Source organism: Astatotilapia calliptera, chromosome 18 (assembly GCF_964374335.1).
Source record: "Astatotilapia calliptera chromosome 18, fAstCal68.1, whole genome shotgun sequence".
Lineage (NCBI taxonomy): Eukaryota > Metazoa > Chordata > Actinopteri > Cichliformes > Cichlidae > Astatotilapia > Astatotilapia calliptera.
The window spans coordinates 13,680,553-13,699,067 of NC_137439.1; the positions used below are offsets into that span (position 1 = coordinate 13,680,553).

At 42.4% G+C, this 18,515-nt stretch overlaps 1 protein-coding gene across 2 annotated transcripts; it reads right to left on the bottom strand.

The window, feature by feature from the left end:
* Window positions 1-1,542: 1,542 nt before the first annotated feature.
* LOC145421966 (uncharacterized) lies at window positions 1,543-8,705 on the bottom strand. Of its 2 annotated transcripts, none has more exons than XR_013903334.1 (2): window positions 2,057-8,705; window positions 1,543-1,751 (listed from the first exon to the last, which is right to left on the bottom strand). XR_013903334.1 is itself a non-coding variant. In XM_080293010.1 (2 exons), the coding sequence occupies exon 2, from the start codon at window positions 8,053-8,055 to the stop codon at window positions 2,266-2,268; it is 5,790 nt and encodes a 1,929-aa protein (XP_080149136.1). In that variant the 5' UTR covers window positions 8,056-8,231; window positions 8,535-8,705; the 3' UTR covers window positions 1,543-2,265. The 2 variants fall into 2 exon arrangements, 1 of the variants encoding a protein (XP_080149136.1); XM_080293010.1 differs by having other exon boundaries at window positions 1,543-8,231; window positions 8,535-8,705.
* Window positions 8,706-18,515: the final 9,810 nt, after the last annotated feature.

The window sequence follows — 18,515 nt, forward strand, 5'->3', positions numbered from 1 at the left end:
AACAGAGCAACAGTGAAGGGAAAAAAATTACAGGACAAGCACTCAAAATTTCCTCAGAGCTGTAATTTAGACACCACTAAAATGCAGTATTTTTTCCTCCCAAAGAACCTTGAATAATAACAGCAGCATTGCACCAGGACAAAAAATGATTTGGTTTTCATAGATACACCACTCAGCCACCAGCTTTCTGTTCCCTTTCTGCATATCCTAAATTGTATTTAATAGCTTCAATCAGTGTGGGGTAGTGAAGCCTGCTGCTAATGCACTAGTCGTGTTTGAAGAGGGGGCATTGTGGGCGAAGCATCAGCCCGTCTGCCATTAATGTTGCATTACATGTCCCGTTCCCTGCTATAATTACAGCTCTTTCTCTGCCTCAGTTCAGACTCGTGTCTTGACCTGAGGCTGGGAATAAATCCAGTTTATCAGGGGCTGAGGATGAGACCGGCCCTGCAGCACACACAGCTCGGCTGCAAACACCTCTTCCCAATGCAAGCGTGTGGCTCGGACCTGGGAGTGTCAGCCAAAGTATCAGCTGCATAAGGCGAGCTGCATGCCAGATATTGTTGGTCTATCCACACAGAGCTCGGGATCCCAGCCAGAGAATTACCATGCGCACCGGGGTGGAGGAACGTGGCTTGAGATGAATAGATACAGAAATCCTTAGTCACACTGTGCTGGAATGGCATCTGCTCTGAGATTTGTGTGACACTGAGCAGAAAGGAGTGGTGTGCATTTTCCCTTTGTTGCTTTTTAGGTTTTTGCAGAAGTGAAGACTCAGACCTTTCAGATGCGTTGCTCTAGGAACAGTAGGCCACAGATTTCTATAAAAAGCTGAAATTACCCTCAGCATACTTTTTTCTGGCTTCTGTTTGAGACTTTGGCATTGGATCTAACATTGTGTGAAACATGGTCAGTAAAAATAAATTTATGCTTCTTATAACAATGGCTCTCACCTACAGTGTGGTGCAAAATCCTTGAGTCTCTCGTCATTTTTAAAGCGGTCTTGAGCAACCATTCTTCAGGCTTTTACTTTGGCTGCTTTCCACTCACTTTCAGTCCAGTTCTTGCACCTGACTTTCAGAGGAATGCTTTTAATTTGTTTGGTAAGCCGCTTAACACTGACCTATGAGTCATTCAAGCACAAAACTAACCCAATTCAAAGGATATGTCTACACATAACAAACAACGTAGAAATAAATCCATTTTAAATGGTATCTTTAGGCAGTTTTTGGCAAAAATGCATCATTTGGTACCATTTCTTCAGTTGAATGAGCATGCCAATGACAGGACAATTTGACAGGAATAAAACACAATTAACGCACCAACGAAGTGATTCTCAAAAAGCTATTAGCTGTAAACTTGGCCAATCTTAGCACGATGTGCTATGTGTCCTTAAAAAAAAGGAAGAAACTGGACAAATGAGGATAAAAGAAGAAGTGTCACTGTTAAAAAACAGTCTGCAGCAGATGAACTGTATCTACAAGTCATGCCCTTAAGAAATAGATATAGCTCTTACAAAACATAGCTTTGAATATCCTGGAGAACTATTCCTGAAGACTACTTGAAGAAATTACAACAAGCTTGGCTAAGAGAGTTCAGGCTGTGCTGAAGAATAAAGGCGGTTATTCTGCCCTCCCTGTACGTTGATGCCCAGTTTGGCAGATAGATAAACAGTTCTTCAAAAGGAGAGGCAAAGGCTTCCAGTTCTCATTGCAGGGTTTATTTGTCTCCCTAATGAAGGCACTGTAAAACTACAAACATAAGAAAAGCATATTAAAACATACATCTGGACCATAATATATTTCTCACATTACAAAGTACAGACTGAAGACTTAGCAACTTGAACTATAGCTGGTATAACCAAGAAAAATAAATGAAAACATGTTAACTCCAAATCCCGCTAGCTTGATGCTAACACACAATGGAATTTCCTATTGACATGCTAACACAATTAGCATCGGCAATGCAGCTAACATGCCGGCTTCAAATATGAGAGTCAACAACCTTTTTAAAACATCCTATGCTTAACATGAACACAGAATATAATCGTACTTACAAGCATATATTTCTCATGCTCCAGTACAGCCAACTTCAGAGCTAATATTTTGTGTGCTGGTATCAACTTGGCCAGACTCCATGAACTTTTCCTATATTTACTAGAGAAACTTGAGTACACAAACCCGCTTCCTCCCCCTAGTGGGGTGGTGGAGCTACTGCACCCAGCAGTGGCAGCACACTCCCCGCCTGGTATAATGAATTATACCACTACCCATTCCCTGGATGTAGTAGTAAAACAACCTCCGACACTGGCCGCAAATACACTTTAGGAGTGCCATTCTTGACTACCTTCACTTCCACCTTACGTACTCTATGATCTTGGCTAGGAAAGGCTTTAATCACAAGTCCAACAGGCCACTCAGTCCTTTTTACTTGCGAATCCTTCATCAGTACATCTCCCACTTGAAGGTTTGGCTTCTCTGTTGTCCACTTTCTCTGTGTTTGAAGCGTGGTCAGATACTCCGTTTTCCACCTCTTCCAAAATGCATCAGCAAGTGCTTGGACCCTTTTCCAGTGTTTGTTGGACAGATCATTAACATCAAAATCCCCAGAGGGAGCAGTCAACGTATCTCGTTTCTGTGTCAACAACATTGATGGGGTGAGAACTGCCGGTGCTTCTGGGTCAGAAGACACTGAGACCAATGGTCTTGAATTTATAATGGCGGTAACCTCTGCCATCAGGGTGACAAGTGTCTCATGTGTGAGGTACGATGGATTCAGCCTCAGAAGAAGAGCATCTAAGATTCGCCGAGCGATACCAATCATCCTCTCCCACACCCCACCCATGTGGAAAGAGTGGGGAGGATTGAATATCCAAGTACACTTGTTGCTTTTAAGGTAATTCCTCACCTCAGAATCTGATGTGTCAAGTCTGAGTTCTTTACAGGCTCCAGTGAAATTTGTTCCCCGGTCTGATCTGATTGTTTTGATCGGCCCTCTTATGGCAATGAAACGTCTGAGCCCATTGATGAAGCTTGAGGTTATAGAGACTATGACCACTACAATGTGCACAGCTCTGGTAGTCAAACAAGTGAACATTACTGCCCATCGTTTACTTTCCGCATGCCCTCCTCTTGTTCTTCGGGCAGTCACCATCCAAGGTCCAAAAACATCCAACCCTACATGAGTAAATGATGGATCTGGTGAAAGTCTTTCAGATGGTAAGTCTGACATCTTCTGGTCCTCCATTTTACCTCTCAGCCTTTTGCAAGTTACACATTTGTGTATCACACTAGATACAAGCCTTTTCCCCCCAATCAGCCAAAGTCCTGCCAACCTAATAGCTCCCTCCGTGAAATGGCGTCCTTGGTGCGCAGCCTGTTCGTGATATCTTCTGACCAATAATGTAGCAATGTGCGTCTTGGGAATGACCAGAGGATGTTTATCATCAAAAGACATAACGGCTGAGGACATACGGCCGCCAACTCTTAATAGCCCATCTTTGTCCAGAAATGGTGTCAGCTTTCGCAGTGGACTTTGTTTTGGGATTCGGTCCCCTTTGGCTAGACACTGCAACACCCTTGCAAAGGCATCTTGTTGTGCAGTTTTAATGATCACTTTTACTGCTTGTTCTTCTTCATCCCCAGTGTTGCCACCATGTGTATCTGCAACACTCCTTGCCTTTTTGATTAGTGTGGCGACTGCACGAGTCAAAGCTCTCCAAGTGGAAAATGTAAGAAACCTTTGAGCTCCAAGCGAGCTTTCTTTAACCACTGAGCTGAAGGTCGTTACTTCAGAGCGAACTTCTGGATCCACCTCCGGATGTATCAGCTCAAAGTCATCACTCTGGGGAAGGAGTCGTTTTGAAGGGCCCAATAGAAATGATGGTCCAGTGAACCAATTGGTGCCTTTGAGAGCTGCAGCAGTTGTTGGCCGAGTTCCATGGTCTGCTGGGTTTTCTTCAGTGGTGATGTAATGCCACTGATCTGGACGAGACGACTTTCTGATCTGTGCTATCCTGTTTGACACATAGACATAAAACCTGCGTGAGGTGTTATATATGTAGCCCAGTACTATCTTGCTGTCAGTATAGTACTTCACAGAATGAATGTCAATATCCATTTCATCTTGGATGAAGACTGCCATTTCAGTTGCCAAAACCACAGCACAAAGCTCAAGACGGGGCACGGTGTGCGCTGGGTGTGGGGCCAGCTTTGCCTTTGCCATAACAAATCCCACGTGGATATCTCCTGTTGCAGAAATTGTTTTCAAGTAAGCCACAGCAGCTATAGCCATGACTGATGCATCTGAAAACACGCACAACTCTCTGTGCTGAGTCTGTGTAGACAAAGACACTGGAACATATAGTCTTGGGATCTGGAGCTGATCTAAGTCTTTCATAGAGTCTTTCCAGAGTTTCCAGTGTTCTTGTTTTGAAGCTGGCAATGGTGTGTCCCAGTCATACTGTTCAATGGAGAGGTTTCTCACTAAATGTCTTCCTCCCACTGTGACTGGCACTACAAATCCCAAAGGGTCAAATAAACTGTTCACTGCAGACAAAATCCCTCTTTTTGTCAAGGGTTTCTCCTCCTTCGACACACAGAAGGTGAAGTTGTCTGTTTCCAGATTCCAAATTAGACCTAGACTCCTCTGAAGAGGTAGTGACTCCACTCCTAAGTCTAGATCTTTCAAATCCTTGGCCAAGTCTTCTGGTGGGAATGCTTGCATAACACTGCTGCTGTTCGATGCAATCTTGTGTAGCTTAATGTTTGATTTAGCTAGCATCGCTTGGGCAGTGCGCAGGACACCAGTGGCTTCTGCTTCATTAGGAAAAGATGCAAGTCCATCATCCACATAAAAATTGCGTGTGATGAACTCCCTTGCACTGGTAGTGGAGTCATCTGCTTGCTTAGCAGCTCGTCTGAGGCAGTAAATGGCAACTGCTGGTGATGGACTGTTGCCAAATACATGTACTGTCATTCGAAACTCTTTCACTGCTTTCTGGAGATCATTGTTTTCATACCATAAGAACCTCAGAAAGTTGCGATGTTCCTCGCACACCTTGAAGCAGTAGAACATCTGCTGCACATCCGCTGTAACTGCTATAGGTTCTCTGCGGAAGCGGATCAGAACCCCAAGGAGAGTGTTGTTCAAGTCGGGTCCACTCAGGAGCACATCATTGAGGGAAACCCCTTCATGTTTGGCACTTGAATCGAACACTACCCTTATCTGGTCAGGTTTTTGTGGGTGGTAAACCCCAAATATTGGTAGATACCACCTTTCCTCACCTTCTTTTAATGGAGGGGCCGGCTCTGCTTGCTTTTCAACAAACATTCTTTGCATGAAATCGATGAAGTGTTTCCTCATTTGTGGTTTTTTCTCCAGAGTTCTCCGAAGAGATGCAAGACGCTTTAAAGCTTGAGGTCTGTTATTGGGAAGGTGGTTTCGTGGTGACCGAAAGGGTAATGGGGAAACCCAAGTATTGTAACTGTCTTTATAGACTTGTTCATCTAATGTCTTCAAGAAACTCTCGTCATCGATTGACATTGCCGGGACGTCATCATGTTGTGTCCTTTGAAACACCTGACTGGCAAACTCACTTTCCTTACTTTTCAAGTGTTGTGCAGAGCTTTGAAGACTTAGGTTCGAGGTGTGACAACCAAGCTTTTCTTTGACTAGCATATTGTTTGGACATGCACTCAAGAGTGAAGCTCGTCCATTTGGTAGAATGTTGGTCTTGTATACACAGATGTTGGATGTCTTATGCACTTCTCCCAGACACACTTCCCCTACGATCACCCAACCAAGGTCGAGTCGTTGAGCATATGGTTCATTATGGAGACCATTATGTTGTTCTCTGACTTTGTGCACACGCAGAATGTCTCTGCCAAGGAGAAGGAGGATGTCAGCTTCTGGATCAATTTCTGGGATTTTTCCCTTGATTGCCTTCAGATGTGGGTAGAAATGAGTGACTTCTGGGGATGGGATTTCCGTCCTATCATCAGGTATCATATCACACTCAATAAGAGTAGGCAGGGGAAGCTGTGTGGTGCCATCAAGGGACTCCAAAATGAAGTCACGGGCTCGTCTCCCTGCTATCTCCACAACACCTGAGCATGTTTTCAGTGTATACGGCTCAAGCTGTCCTTCAATGTTGAAGATGTCAAAAAAGTATGTTTTAGCCAAGGAGCGATTGCTTTGTTCGTCTAGAACAGCATACATCTTGACAGCTTTCTCTGGTTGTCCAGCAGGATACACTCTGACCAAACATATCTTAGAGCATGACCTTGAACCAACTGAGTCTCCGCATACTTCTGTGCTTTTTGATGTCACGTCAGCCACACTTGCTTCTCCTTCTCTTTCTTCCCCGCCATACCCTTCACTAGCCACCAGGCTCTCTGCATTTTGAGGACGAGGATTGGGGTGTAGTGCGGTGATATGTCTTTCACTACCACAATCTGTGCACTGCACTGATTTAGGACAATCTTTGGCCATGTGCTGCACAGAAGAACAACACTTGAAACAAATGTTCTTGTCCTTTAAGTATGCCTTTCTTTCTTCCAGGGTCTTACTTTTGAAAAGACGGCATTTTCTGAGAGGGTGAGGCTTGCAGTGTAATGGACACTGTTTATCGGGGTCCAAGTTGTTCTTGCCTGTAGGAACGTTTGGGCTGGCTGCCAGATTACTTGCTATCTCCGTCCTCTTAGCAGAGACATGTGAACGATACTTCTGTTGTGTCATTGTCTCGATTCTAGGATTGTTGGCGTTGGCACCGGTTACACACGAAAAACTCGGGTCATTACGAATTTTAGCTTCTTCGTTCACAAGTTTCACAAAAAAGGAAAATGGAGGATAAGACACTGCATTCTCTCTCTTGAACCTCGAGGCAGCTGCAACCCACTTCTCCTGAAGGTTGTATGGGAGTTTTTCCAGAATCGGATTCACCCCGTGGGCTGTATCGAGGTGTGAAAGGCCTGGGAGATGACCGCTTGTCTTTGCAGCATGAAGTTCTAGCAGAAGATCCCCCAACTCTCTCAAACGCTGGTTGTCTCTGTTCGTCAGCTTCGGTAAATCCTGGATTTTCTTTAAAAGTGCATGTTCAATGACTTCTGGTGCGCCAAAACACTCTTCGAGTCTCTGCCACACCATCTGAAGACCTGCAGTGGGATTGTTTATGTACGCAGCCCTGACTCGCTTGGCTTGTGCTGCTGATTGTGGCCCGAGCCATTTGGATAGCAGGTCTAGCTCTTCTTGAGGTGTTACACCCAGATCTTGAATTGAACTTAGAAAGGAAGCCTTCCAAGCCCAGTAATTTTCTGGTCGATCATCAAACCTCAGCAGGCCTGAGCTGATCATCTCTTTCCGTATCAGGTATCTCGTTAGATCAGACGTGTCAGCATGACTACTCCTTACAGGTGTGGGTGTCCATACCTTAGACTGAGGATGGTGATATCGATCATAGTTTGCTGGCTCGCCTCCATAGCTCCAGTTGCAAGATTCTCTCTTTGGGCTCAAAGCACGGAAGACTGGCAAAGGTGTGAATTCTTGGTTGTTGCTCCTACTGGGCTGATGGATACTTGGTTCCTTGTGAGCTTTTGGTGTTGCATCGATGACCGTGGCTGGCTGTGGCACCAGAGAAGATAGGAGTTCTGGATGATTAACTTGTGGAGTCTGCAGATCGTCGCCGAGTTCTGACTGTTGCTGCACATACTCTTGGACTCGTTCTAATGGGCTGATTTGCTGCATGCCGTCCAGCTGGGGCTGTTGTGGGTGCTCACTCTCTTGCGCAGATGCTTCCCAAGCTTGAGCCTCAGCTAGGGCTGCTGCAACTGCCTTCTGCGATTTGAGTACGTGTAGCTCTGCATCCAGATCTGCTTTCTTTTTAAGCTGCTCGGCCTGTTGTTTTAGGATGCTGGCTTCCTGCTTAGCAAAGGAGAGCTGAGCACGGGCAGCTTCTGCTTTTGCTTGTGCTCTGGCGGCAGCAGTAGATGATGATGTAAGCTGGCTGGAACGTAAAGAACTGGACACTTTTGACCTTGTTTCCAGCGTCTCATCCATCCTTTCTTTTAGAGAACTATCTGGCTGATGAGAATGATGCTTTTTTACTATTCTGCCCTCCCTGTACGTTGATGCCCAGTTTGGCAGATAGATAAACAGTTCTTCAAAAGGAGAGGCAAAGGCTTCCAGTTCTCATTGCAGGGTTTATTTGTCTCCCTAATGAAGGCACTGTAAAACTACAAACATAAGAAAAGCATATTAAAACATACATCTGGAACATAATATATTTCTCACATTACAAAGTACAGACTGAAGACTTAGCAACTTGAACTATAGCTGGTATAACCAAGAAAAATAAATGAAAACATGTTAACTCCAAATCCCGCTAGCTTGATGCTAACACACAATGGAATTTCCTATTGACATGCTAACACAATTAGCATCGGCAATGCAGCTAACATGCCGGCTTCAAATATGAGAGTCAACAACCCATTTTACATCACATGCTTAACATGAACACAGAATATAATCGTACTTACAAGCATATATTTCTCATGCTCCAGTACAGCCAACTTCAGAGCTAATATTTTGTGTGCTGGTATCAACTTGGCCAGACTCCATGAACTTTTCCTATATTTACTAGAGAAACTTGAGTACACAAACCCGCTTCCTCCCCCTAGTGGGGTGGTGGAGCTACTGCACCCAGCAGTGGCAGCACAGCGGTCATACCAAATATTGACTTTCAGGCTTGTTAGAATTGTACAGACTCTGGCTTTGCCTGATACGCTGTAATTACTGCAACCATTTCCCAATTTCCTGGCAAAATATAAAGAAAGACGCGCCTAGTGACTTTTGCACAGTGTTCTAAATTGGTATTATAACATTATCACACTGCCTAACAACCGGTTAACAGACAACAACATTAAGACTGTACAGCTAGACCAAAGCGTTACAGGAAGCAAGCAAAAATTAGATAAGATTAGATTTTTCCAACTTATAATGTATAATTTTATTTAGTATGCTTTGGTTAGATTATTTTTTGAGGGTCAACTGCACAAACACACCAAACACACATGAGTGTGTCACAGTGTTGCTGTAATACAGAAATCTCTGTCTGTCTGTATGTGTGCAAACTCCTACACGATCAGAAGCTGAGAAACCAAAATTGCCACACAGGTACATGTTAGGCCTATATCCCACATTATGTCATTGTGTTTCCTAGCAACCACCTACTAACAGTCAAAGGAGCTTGCAAAGAAAAGCGTCTGGACTTCTTTAAGTTGCTTGAAGACGTTTCACCTCTCATCCGAGAAGCTTCTTCAGGACACCAAATGTCTGCCATCTATAATCCAGTTTTGAGTTCCCTCCCCAGACGTCTTAACTTTGACTAGTAAAAGCGCTATATAAATACAGGCCATTTACCATTTACCATTTAACGCCCACTTACATCCTGGGCCATCTGACCTCAGGAATTCGCATGATAAGGTGGGGCCAGGTTTCACAACGAGCTCACCCGAAACCCTGGCTGATTGGGACCCACACCCAGTTTCACACCTTTGCTCATGCGATTAGAGGATCATCAGGGGGTCCTTTTGTCCCTCTGTGGGGGGATACTCCCACTAGGTTTAAATCTGGGACTCCCCACCATTTGACCTTAGAACTGAAGAAGCTTCTCGGATGAGAGGTGAAACGTCTTCAAGCAACTAAAAGAAGTCCAGACTCTTTTCTTTGCAAGCTCCTTTGACTACGATGACCTGGATGACTGAGAACCTTCACAGACACCTACTAACAGGCTAAAATGACACATTATGAACCTGTAAAGCCTCATGAAAGCATCTGATCAGTTCAACTTCATGACGGTAACATATAATTTATATCCACAAAACCTGACTTATGTATGGTATATTATACACCGACTGTAACAAAGAAGTACAATTGCTGGCCACACAATACTCTAGTATATGCTGTTGCTAGTTTCAATTCTACTCTTCTATTCTATTGTAAAAACTCACTGAATAGATGCATTCCAATTAAAAGTTTAAAATACATTTCTTTGGCTTTGGGATTTATGGGGAACTTCAGATATTTATTAGAAAGAAGTAAAGGACAGATGTTCTCTAAGACACCTTAGGAACTCATATTTCTAATTTTCTACATTTCAACTATACTAAAGTCAGAGCCTTGAGAAAAGAGTTGTAGCAGACAGGTGATCAGGTTGAAGTTTGTCTTAATTAATTAATAAGCATAAAACTGAATTAGATATAGAGTGGAAAGTATTCAGAATGAGTCATATTGTACGGCAGCTTTTAATATCAACCACGTGCAACATAAATACCTCTCTCCATCCAGTGCTTGTTACACGGTGATAGTCTCTTGACAGTGATATACCTATTATCCCACACAAAGGTGTGTTATTATGGATCACATTATGATTATGCAGGAGTTTCCAATATATCATGATCTGCTGGCAAAAAATGGATAATTTAATTGGGAGATTTATTATAATGAATTTGCATCTATTAAAAAATATACTTTACCAACCAAGTTTTTGAAAATTAATCTTTAAGCCATTTATAATTTTCAGTTTAAACCATCAAAGTCAATGACTTGTAGACCCCCATCCATGTCATCTTTAATTAAATCTGCTCTTTTAATGTAATTGGGTTCTTTATACAGAGATAAGCAAAAGTAATGTCGTTTTTTTTTTTGTAATAACTATTTTAAATAGCAAGTAGTACTGAGCAATGTTCCCTCTAATTTTTCATGTGTCTGAGGAAAACACACAATCTCCCTGAGCGATCCCTTGGACCACTGTGAGCAACAGCAGACGTGTGCACTGTGGTCACGGCAGCATCGAATCCATCCAAGTTACATGGTTTATTAAAATAATCAAATTACAGCACTTACATTTATTTTAGACTACTTTTAATTAAGTGCTTCAGCCCACTTACAATCAAAATTTAAAAATAAATCTTGTTCATGACCTGTGTAGTATGTTAACACTATTGGAAGTAAAAATAACTTTAACTCCAATTTTGAAAACACAGCTTTCTTTTTTTTTTTTTTTTTTTAAATAAAGCTCTGACTTGTATTATGAATCCGTGGTCTGGGAGAGAGTCCTGTAACTCTCTGTCTGCAAACTACAGTATATAACGACCAATGTTGGGCAATTAATTATATAGTTACTTCTTCAAAAAAAGTTACTGATTTTTGCAAACAAAGGTTTTTTGCAGCTGTTTACCTAAAAATGCAGCCAAGGCGGGTTTTTTTAAACAAACATTTCAAACTATTTACAGAACAATCAGGTGTTCTGCATCAAATTTGATGCCACACAAATTATTTGTGCCACTCCAAAAGATAATTTCTGTCCACTATGAGATAAAGGAGAACAACAGCCTGATACCTGCAGGCCTGACAACAGGAGATGTATCACTCCTGTAACACCTGTAACATTCAGTAGTCGCCTCATTGTTCTGACACACACAACAAAACTATTGACTACACTACACACTAACTACACAAGATTTGCGCTAAACGTCGAAAATCTCTCACATCTCAAAACACCGCCGTCACTCCTAAAACTTCCCCCCTTCCTAAACAACTAAATGCCATGTTGCCATATCATTTTTTGATTGGTCGACATGGTACTTTTTTCGACCAATAGGAAAGGGTGGGGGTTTTTTTGGTTTTGTTTTTGCTCACAGGCTTTCGAGCGTTTTCCTTATAAAACGCAGTTTTTACCGTTTCTTCCCGCAGTAAAGATAGTATTCAGGAAGAAAACCAAACATTGCATATATTTTTGTCATAACTCTGGTTTTACGTGGCCTATCAACACAATAGAAAAACTGGTATAAAGTCCACACTGTTTCCGTCAATTCTTCCGTCTGTTCTGCTCACATCTCCAATGGTTGTGCACGTTGTCATTAACATGGCTTCACTCCACATCAGCATGTGTTGGCACATAAGGACGCTGCCATAGCCTGCCTGACGTTGATTAGCTGCGTATATACGAATGTGAATCACATTATTGGCTGGACTATGGGATAAGGTGGCATCGTTCTAATCCCATACGGGAGCAGCCAGTCACTTACTGACTAACTGTCACGGTCCTGGGTCGTTTTGACCCAGAGTTTTGTGTTTTCTTGAAGTTCATTTTTGTGCCTTGTGTTTGTTCTGATTTGTATTGGTTTAGGGTTGAACCTGAAGTTAGTGTATATTCAGCCCTACCTGTGTCTGTCCTTGGTGCTCTGTTCTTGTCCCCATGTTGTGTTGTAAATCAGTCCGTGTGTTCCCTGCTTTACTTTGTAGGCTCGTGTCCTAGAGTTCCTGTCTTATTCTGAAAGTCTGTGTCTCCTCCGGTCCTCATGTGTATTAGGTTCAGCTGTTCTTCCCTCCTGTGAGTGATTACCTGATTACCTTGTGTGTGTATATTTAGTGGGTGTCGGTCTGTGTTCTTTGTCGGCTCGTCTGCGTTATCTGCATTCATCTGCCTGCATTACTCTGCCCCTCTCTGCCCCTCTCTGCCCCGCACCCCTTTGTATGGTCTCAGGTTTGCTCTTTAGTTTCTCCCAGTTTAGGTTTCCGTTTGTAATTGCTCATGCTGCGTTGCCTGTTTTTGCCACCTCCACCTTGTAAATAAACATCACTCGTATCATCAGTTTGCTGCATTTTGGGCCCTCCTTTTCCTCCACAACACACGGCTCACTCCGCCAGCCGTGACACTAACACTGCAAAACAGAATTGTTAAAGTATTAATTTTAATTTCAATTCAGGTTAGATTTTTTTTTTGTGCGCAACACAGATTTTCCGTGCGCAGAGACCGTGCCAGCAGTGCGCAATTCCACACGCGCGCAGCTTAGAGGAAACATTGGTACTGAGTATGCTGGATGAATCCAAAGCGAAATGCTCTCCAAACAAGCTTGAATGAAAGACAGGAACTAAAAGCACAGAAGACTCATAAAGAAATATATCAAAATAAAACAGGAGGAGAAAACCATGAGGGCAAAGGCCTTCATACAGAGACAAGACAGAGGGAGGAACAAAAAGACACTGCTGGAAACAAAAATACATTCCCAAAACCTGAAACTGGGACAATCACAGTTATTTTGAGTAGCTGGTCTTTGACTCTTATCATTCATTATTGTAAATGATGAGTTGTAGCCAATATGCAATCTGTCACATCTGATGTGCATGATCAGCCACAACATTAAAACCTGCTTCCTAACATTGTGTAGGTCCTTGTCTAAGCATGAATCTCTGCGTGTCTCCCGCTCTAGGACACTTGCAGCGGACCCTTTAGTCCTTTGTACTGTACAGTAGGACCTCCTTGTGGGTTTGTTTTGGCAGCTCAGATTGGGATCTGGGGAGGTTTTAATCTCAGCCGTGCTGTTAAGGGCAGTTTTTGGGACAAAGCTGTGGCCATTACTCTGCTGAGAGAGGCTGCTGCCTTATCACAGGGATAGGTGTTTAGGGGCATGTCACAAGTTAAAGTAACATCCACATCAATAGCAGGACCTGAGGTCTTCCTTCAGAACGCTGCATTTTAATGAGAAGATCGGTTTTACTTACTTCACCAGTCGGCGGTTTTCATCTTGTGGCTGATCTGTGTGTACCTGTGTAAAAGATTCCTGCCCCGAAGGTTTCACAGTGACCTTCACAAGTTGTGTAGCGTTAATACGTGAGCATTTCTGGCCCTCGTCTACAACGGGGATCGTGTCTCATGCAATATAATTATTTTCACACAACATCCCATGCTGCACTAAAAACACCACTGACTTACTGGTTGCTATGGGAATAAAAAGGAGGAAAAAAACCTCATGTTGCGGCCATTTCAGGGTTGTGTTCAGAGGAGCCAAGAGCATGGCACACAGGAGGCAGCTGGTAAAAGCAAAAGAAGAAAAAGAAAAAATAGCAAGCGTTGCTTACAAAAAGAAGGTTAACTGTTCCAAAACAACGAAGCATGAAAACACAACACGGGAGCAGGCCGAGGCTGAATCCAAAGCACAGGCAGAGTTCAGAGAAACAAGCAAGAACTAAGAGCTGAAATCTGAATCCGTAAATACACGGTGATGCTCTGGTTTCTGCTGAGGCAACAAGAGGTAGGAGGGTGGGAATGTGCTGCATAAACTGAAGAGGGCTGATGAGCGGTGTGAAAACAGGTGAGAAGAGGGTCAGGAAACATCAGGTAATGCAGCAGGGCAGGTGGGACTGAAGAGGCAAGTGAGTGACTGAGTCAATGACTGCACAAATTAGGCCTCCAGCTACACAATATATTTGTTCCCGACATCTAAAGCAACCCACCTAAGCACCACTGAAAAGCTGCACAGTGCAGGAGTGGCTCCACTTCAAGAGAGTGAAAAAAAATCAGAGGGCAGGTAGGGTGCAGGAACCACAAATGTTACAGCTGACTTTTGACCACAAAATTTAAACTGCTTGGCAATTTAACATTGCACGCTGTGCAATGTTAAATACATTTTGTCGGTTGTCAAAGTGTTTAAGATTAAAAACAACTATAAAACTACAAATAACCTATAGCAACTGTCTGGGGGAGGACAGTCTCAAATATCAGTGATAAAACCTGCTATGAACGAAACCTTACTCAGAACCCCATTTAAAAGCAAAATCTATGGAGGAAGCGATACCAGCATATGCAAATAAACTACGACATATATTTTAACACATGAACTGACGGTTGTTTAAAAAGAATCCGTCTCTTGGATAAACTGTGAAAAAATGTGTCAGCATCATAATAGAAACTGAATGAAATCACAAAAGTAGCATCAGTTATGTTTTTGTATACAAATATTAAGTCTCTGTAAAAACATTATCTCCTGATGCATAGTTACATTCACTGGCCACTTTGTTAGGTACATCTGATCAAACTTCAGTGGAAATAGCTAATTAGCCAATCACAGCAGCAGCCTGCTGAATATCGAGCTGAGCATCAGATTGGTGTGGTTGTCAGTGTCAGGGGCTCAGGAAGTTGCAGAAACTGCTGATCAGCTGGGATTTTCCTGCACAACTATCTCCAGGCTTTACAGAGAACTGTTTGAAAAAAGAGAAAATATCTCTGTGTGAAAATGCCTTAGAGGTTAGAGGTCAGAGGAGAATGGCCAGTGCCAAAAGAGCATCTCTGAATGCGCATCCGGTACAGCAGCAAGAAGACCACACCAGGTGTCACTCCTGTCAGCTACAAACAGGAAACTGAGACTACAGTTAACACAGGGTCACTAAAACTAGACAACAAAAAAACAAAAAAACAAAAAACAGTCTCACTGGCTTAGTGAGTTCTTATTTCTGCTTCAGCTTTCACATTGCCAGAATTTGATGTAGACAGCACGAGAGCATGGATCCATCTTGCACTGTGGTTCAGGCTGCTGTTGGTGATGCAGTGTTGTAGGCCCCTTGAGAATTGTTTAAACAGCACACCTGACTATTGTTGCTGACCATGCTGAACATGAAAATGAGTTCACTATGAGTGTATGGCCTTCACAATCACCAGAACTCAGTCCAACAGAGCACCTCTGGTGATGTGGTGAAACAGGGAGATTCACATCATGGATGTGCAGCTGTCAAATCATCTGCACCCGCGTGATGTTGTCATGTCAATATGTGCCAAAATTTCTGCGTAATGTTTCCAGAAACTTGTTGAATCTATTCTACGAATCATTAAGGCTGTTCTGAAGACAAAAAACTGGTTCCAATCCAGGGCTATTAAGGTGTACCTAACAAAGTGGCTTCTGGCGTTATAGGCATTTGTTTATTTTGTGTTGCAAAAATGAATTTCTTCTTATTGGCACTAACGTTTTTTTAAGCTTTACAAATATCAAGTGAAGCTCAAAGAGATTAAAGTTTGTTATCTGTATCAGTCACAAAACACACTTTACACAAGTTTTCCTAAATCACACTGTATCAAATCAAAGAAGCACAAAGAACATGTCTGATAAATGCCGGTCCCGAGGTATTTGTCAAAGTCTATTAGGTTATTTGTCTTTGTAAAAAGAAAACAAAGGTGCATGGAAGCAGGCTGCCCCTGCGTCTATCTGCCTGTGTCTATCAGGGCCTTGAGAAGTCATTGATCCATGCAGACCCTTTGCTCATATGCCCGGCAGATGCTGCAGTAACAACAAAGACTTCTGTTCCTCCCTGACAGCACGACCACTCGTGTTTCCGTCAAGAATGGGTAGAAACCCTGGAGCCGTCAACCTTGCACAGCAGGATCAAATAAAACACGATGATAAGCTGGGGTGAAGTTTTCCAGACCTAAGAAATGCTGCACCTTTCATGTCCTCGAGTCGTATTAACATCCTGCAGAAAGCTCAGTAAATACTGCTTCTTACCTGTGGCCAACTGGCAAAGTGGACATTAACTGAGCTTTAAACTCTGTTATTGAGCCGCTGCCATTGACATCTTCATTGATCACCAGTATTCTCATAAGGCCCAGTAGAAACTCAGCTGATTAATCATTTAAGCGGATTTTAATGAGAGCACAAAGAGGCTTGAATTGGAAATTGATGATATATGAAAATCTTAGAGGGTGATACTGCCCTCAGCAATGATGGTTAATTGGCAAAAGGACTGAATTTATGTAAATAACATAATGAGCTACAAGGAGCGGTGTAATGAAAAATGTTGATGGATGTCAGTGACACAAGTAATTCTCTCTTATGTTGAACATTTGACAGCGGCATAAAGGAGCTTCAATTTATCATACATGCGACAAGATTGCTATTTTTCCCCAGTTTTGAACATCATGTATGTCACTTGTGAAACTGCTGAGATCACCACTGTGAGACCGTGATGGCTAAAACGAGGAAGACAGTTCATCAGGTGATCGAACAGGATTTAAGCTCAACAGATATTGTTTAAGGACTGTTTTTGCATTACTTCAAGATAAACGTAGCCTCAGAAAATAATGTCCTGTCAAAGTCTTTGGTGGGTTACATTATACAGTGTACTTTGGTGGGGCTGCAGAGCTCATGCAATGGCAATATAAACAGGGGTCACTTCCAGCTCATCACTTTTCTACATGCATTTTTAATGTTTTGTAGATCATTTTAACCTGAACCATGCTTTTCCTTAAGGTACAAAAGCAGTTTTTAGTGAGTAAACCTAATCAACAAGTGACAATGAAAGCAAAAAGTGAGTGCAAACTATGGTCTCCTGGCCATTCCCACCCCCACCAGCCTTCTTGTCTGGATACTGTAGGTCTGTTAAACCTGATCATTATTTCTCGGATATTGTTACCTTGTGCAGGGTGGCATTATACAGTGCAACAACCTGGGATGAGAATATGTTATGGAACATTTACATAACCTCACAATACTTTTGAGTTATTTCTCCTGCTACATATTCACTAGAGACTGAACCGCAGCAGCAGGAGAAGTCCGAACAATAACCACTTATCCAGGCGCAGTTCAACAATCACAGCAGGAAGAACAGCTGCAACTGTGCTCACAACCTGCAGCTGGATGCTGTTGGACATCTACAGTTTAATATGAGTAATGAGCATTAAATGCATCATGTAAAATGTCACATCATTTCTCCTCTTCAAGTTATCTGCAGCCTTTCTTTTACTGGACTGGATCACAACGACTATTCATGTGGATTAAAATTCATGTAAACCATATTACGACTAAATTATTGTGACATAAAGGCAAAAGCATTGCAAAAAAATCTACATTTTATGGTGAGTTAAGAAAAAAATGTCCTCTGTGGTCTTTAGGGAGCGCCATAGAAAAGGGTTCAGCTTATTTTGGAGATTTGGGGTGTGGTCGTTTTAACTCAGAGTGAAGGTTCTTGCCCCATCTCTCCTAATTTTAGTGATGCAGTCCTAATTTTTGTCTGGGTACTGTTATATAATGGATATAAATGATGACCTACAAGCTGGAGTTATACTAGCAGTATGCTTAGGAGAAACTTTTTTAGACAAACATCTCAGTAATTCCCAGAAGTTAAAAGTTTAAAGACCCCAAAGACGCTCAGATGTCTTATAGGTAAGTTCATGCGGCAGATGTGCTTTCCTATAGCAGCTCCTGCAGGGCTTTAACATTTCTGTAGAGAAGCCTGTTTTTGTTTTTTTTACTGTCCATCCACCCAAAACTGTGTAACTAGAAATTTTGAGATAACTCAAAACTTTGACTTAGCACTGCTTGACATTTTTATTTATTTATTTCACTGGCAGCAACAAGCTTCCATACATCTCTGCTTTTCTGGGTCAACTCGGATTTAATAAAAAGTTCTCAGACCAATCAGAGGATGAGCTATCGGGCCTTTTAAGTCAGTGTTCCTCCAGCAAATCAAATCAATCTCCACATTATACAGCAGAGAGGTTACAAGATGTTTGCAGACTGTGAATTCAAACTGAGCTTGAAAACTGTCTCTAAACTGTATTATTAAAATAATCACATTGCATGTGTTTGTTTTTTTTTCATGTAATGAACATAATAAATAATTGGGAAATAGATGTTATGTTACCACATGGACCCTCCTGGGACTCCCGCAGTGACCCTCAAAGAGGT

What these genes read in the sequence shown, in the direction of transcription:
- LOC145421966 (XM_080293010.1), bottom strand. Translation starts at nt 8,055, where the DNA reads ATGGATGAGACGCTGGAAACAAGGTCAAAAGTGTCCAGTTCTTTACGT.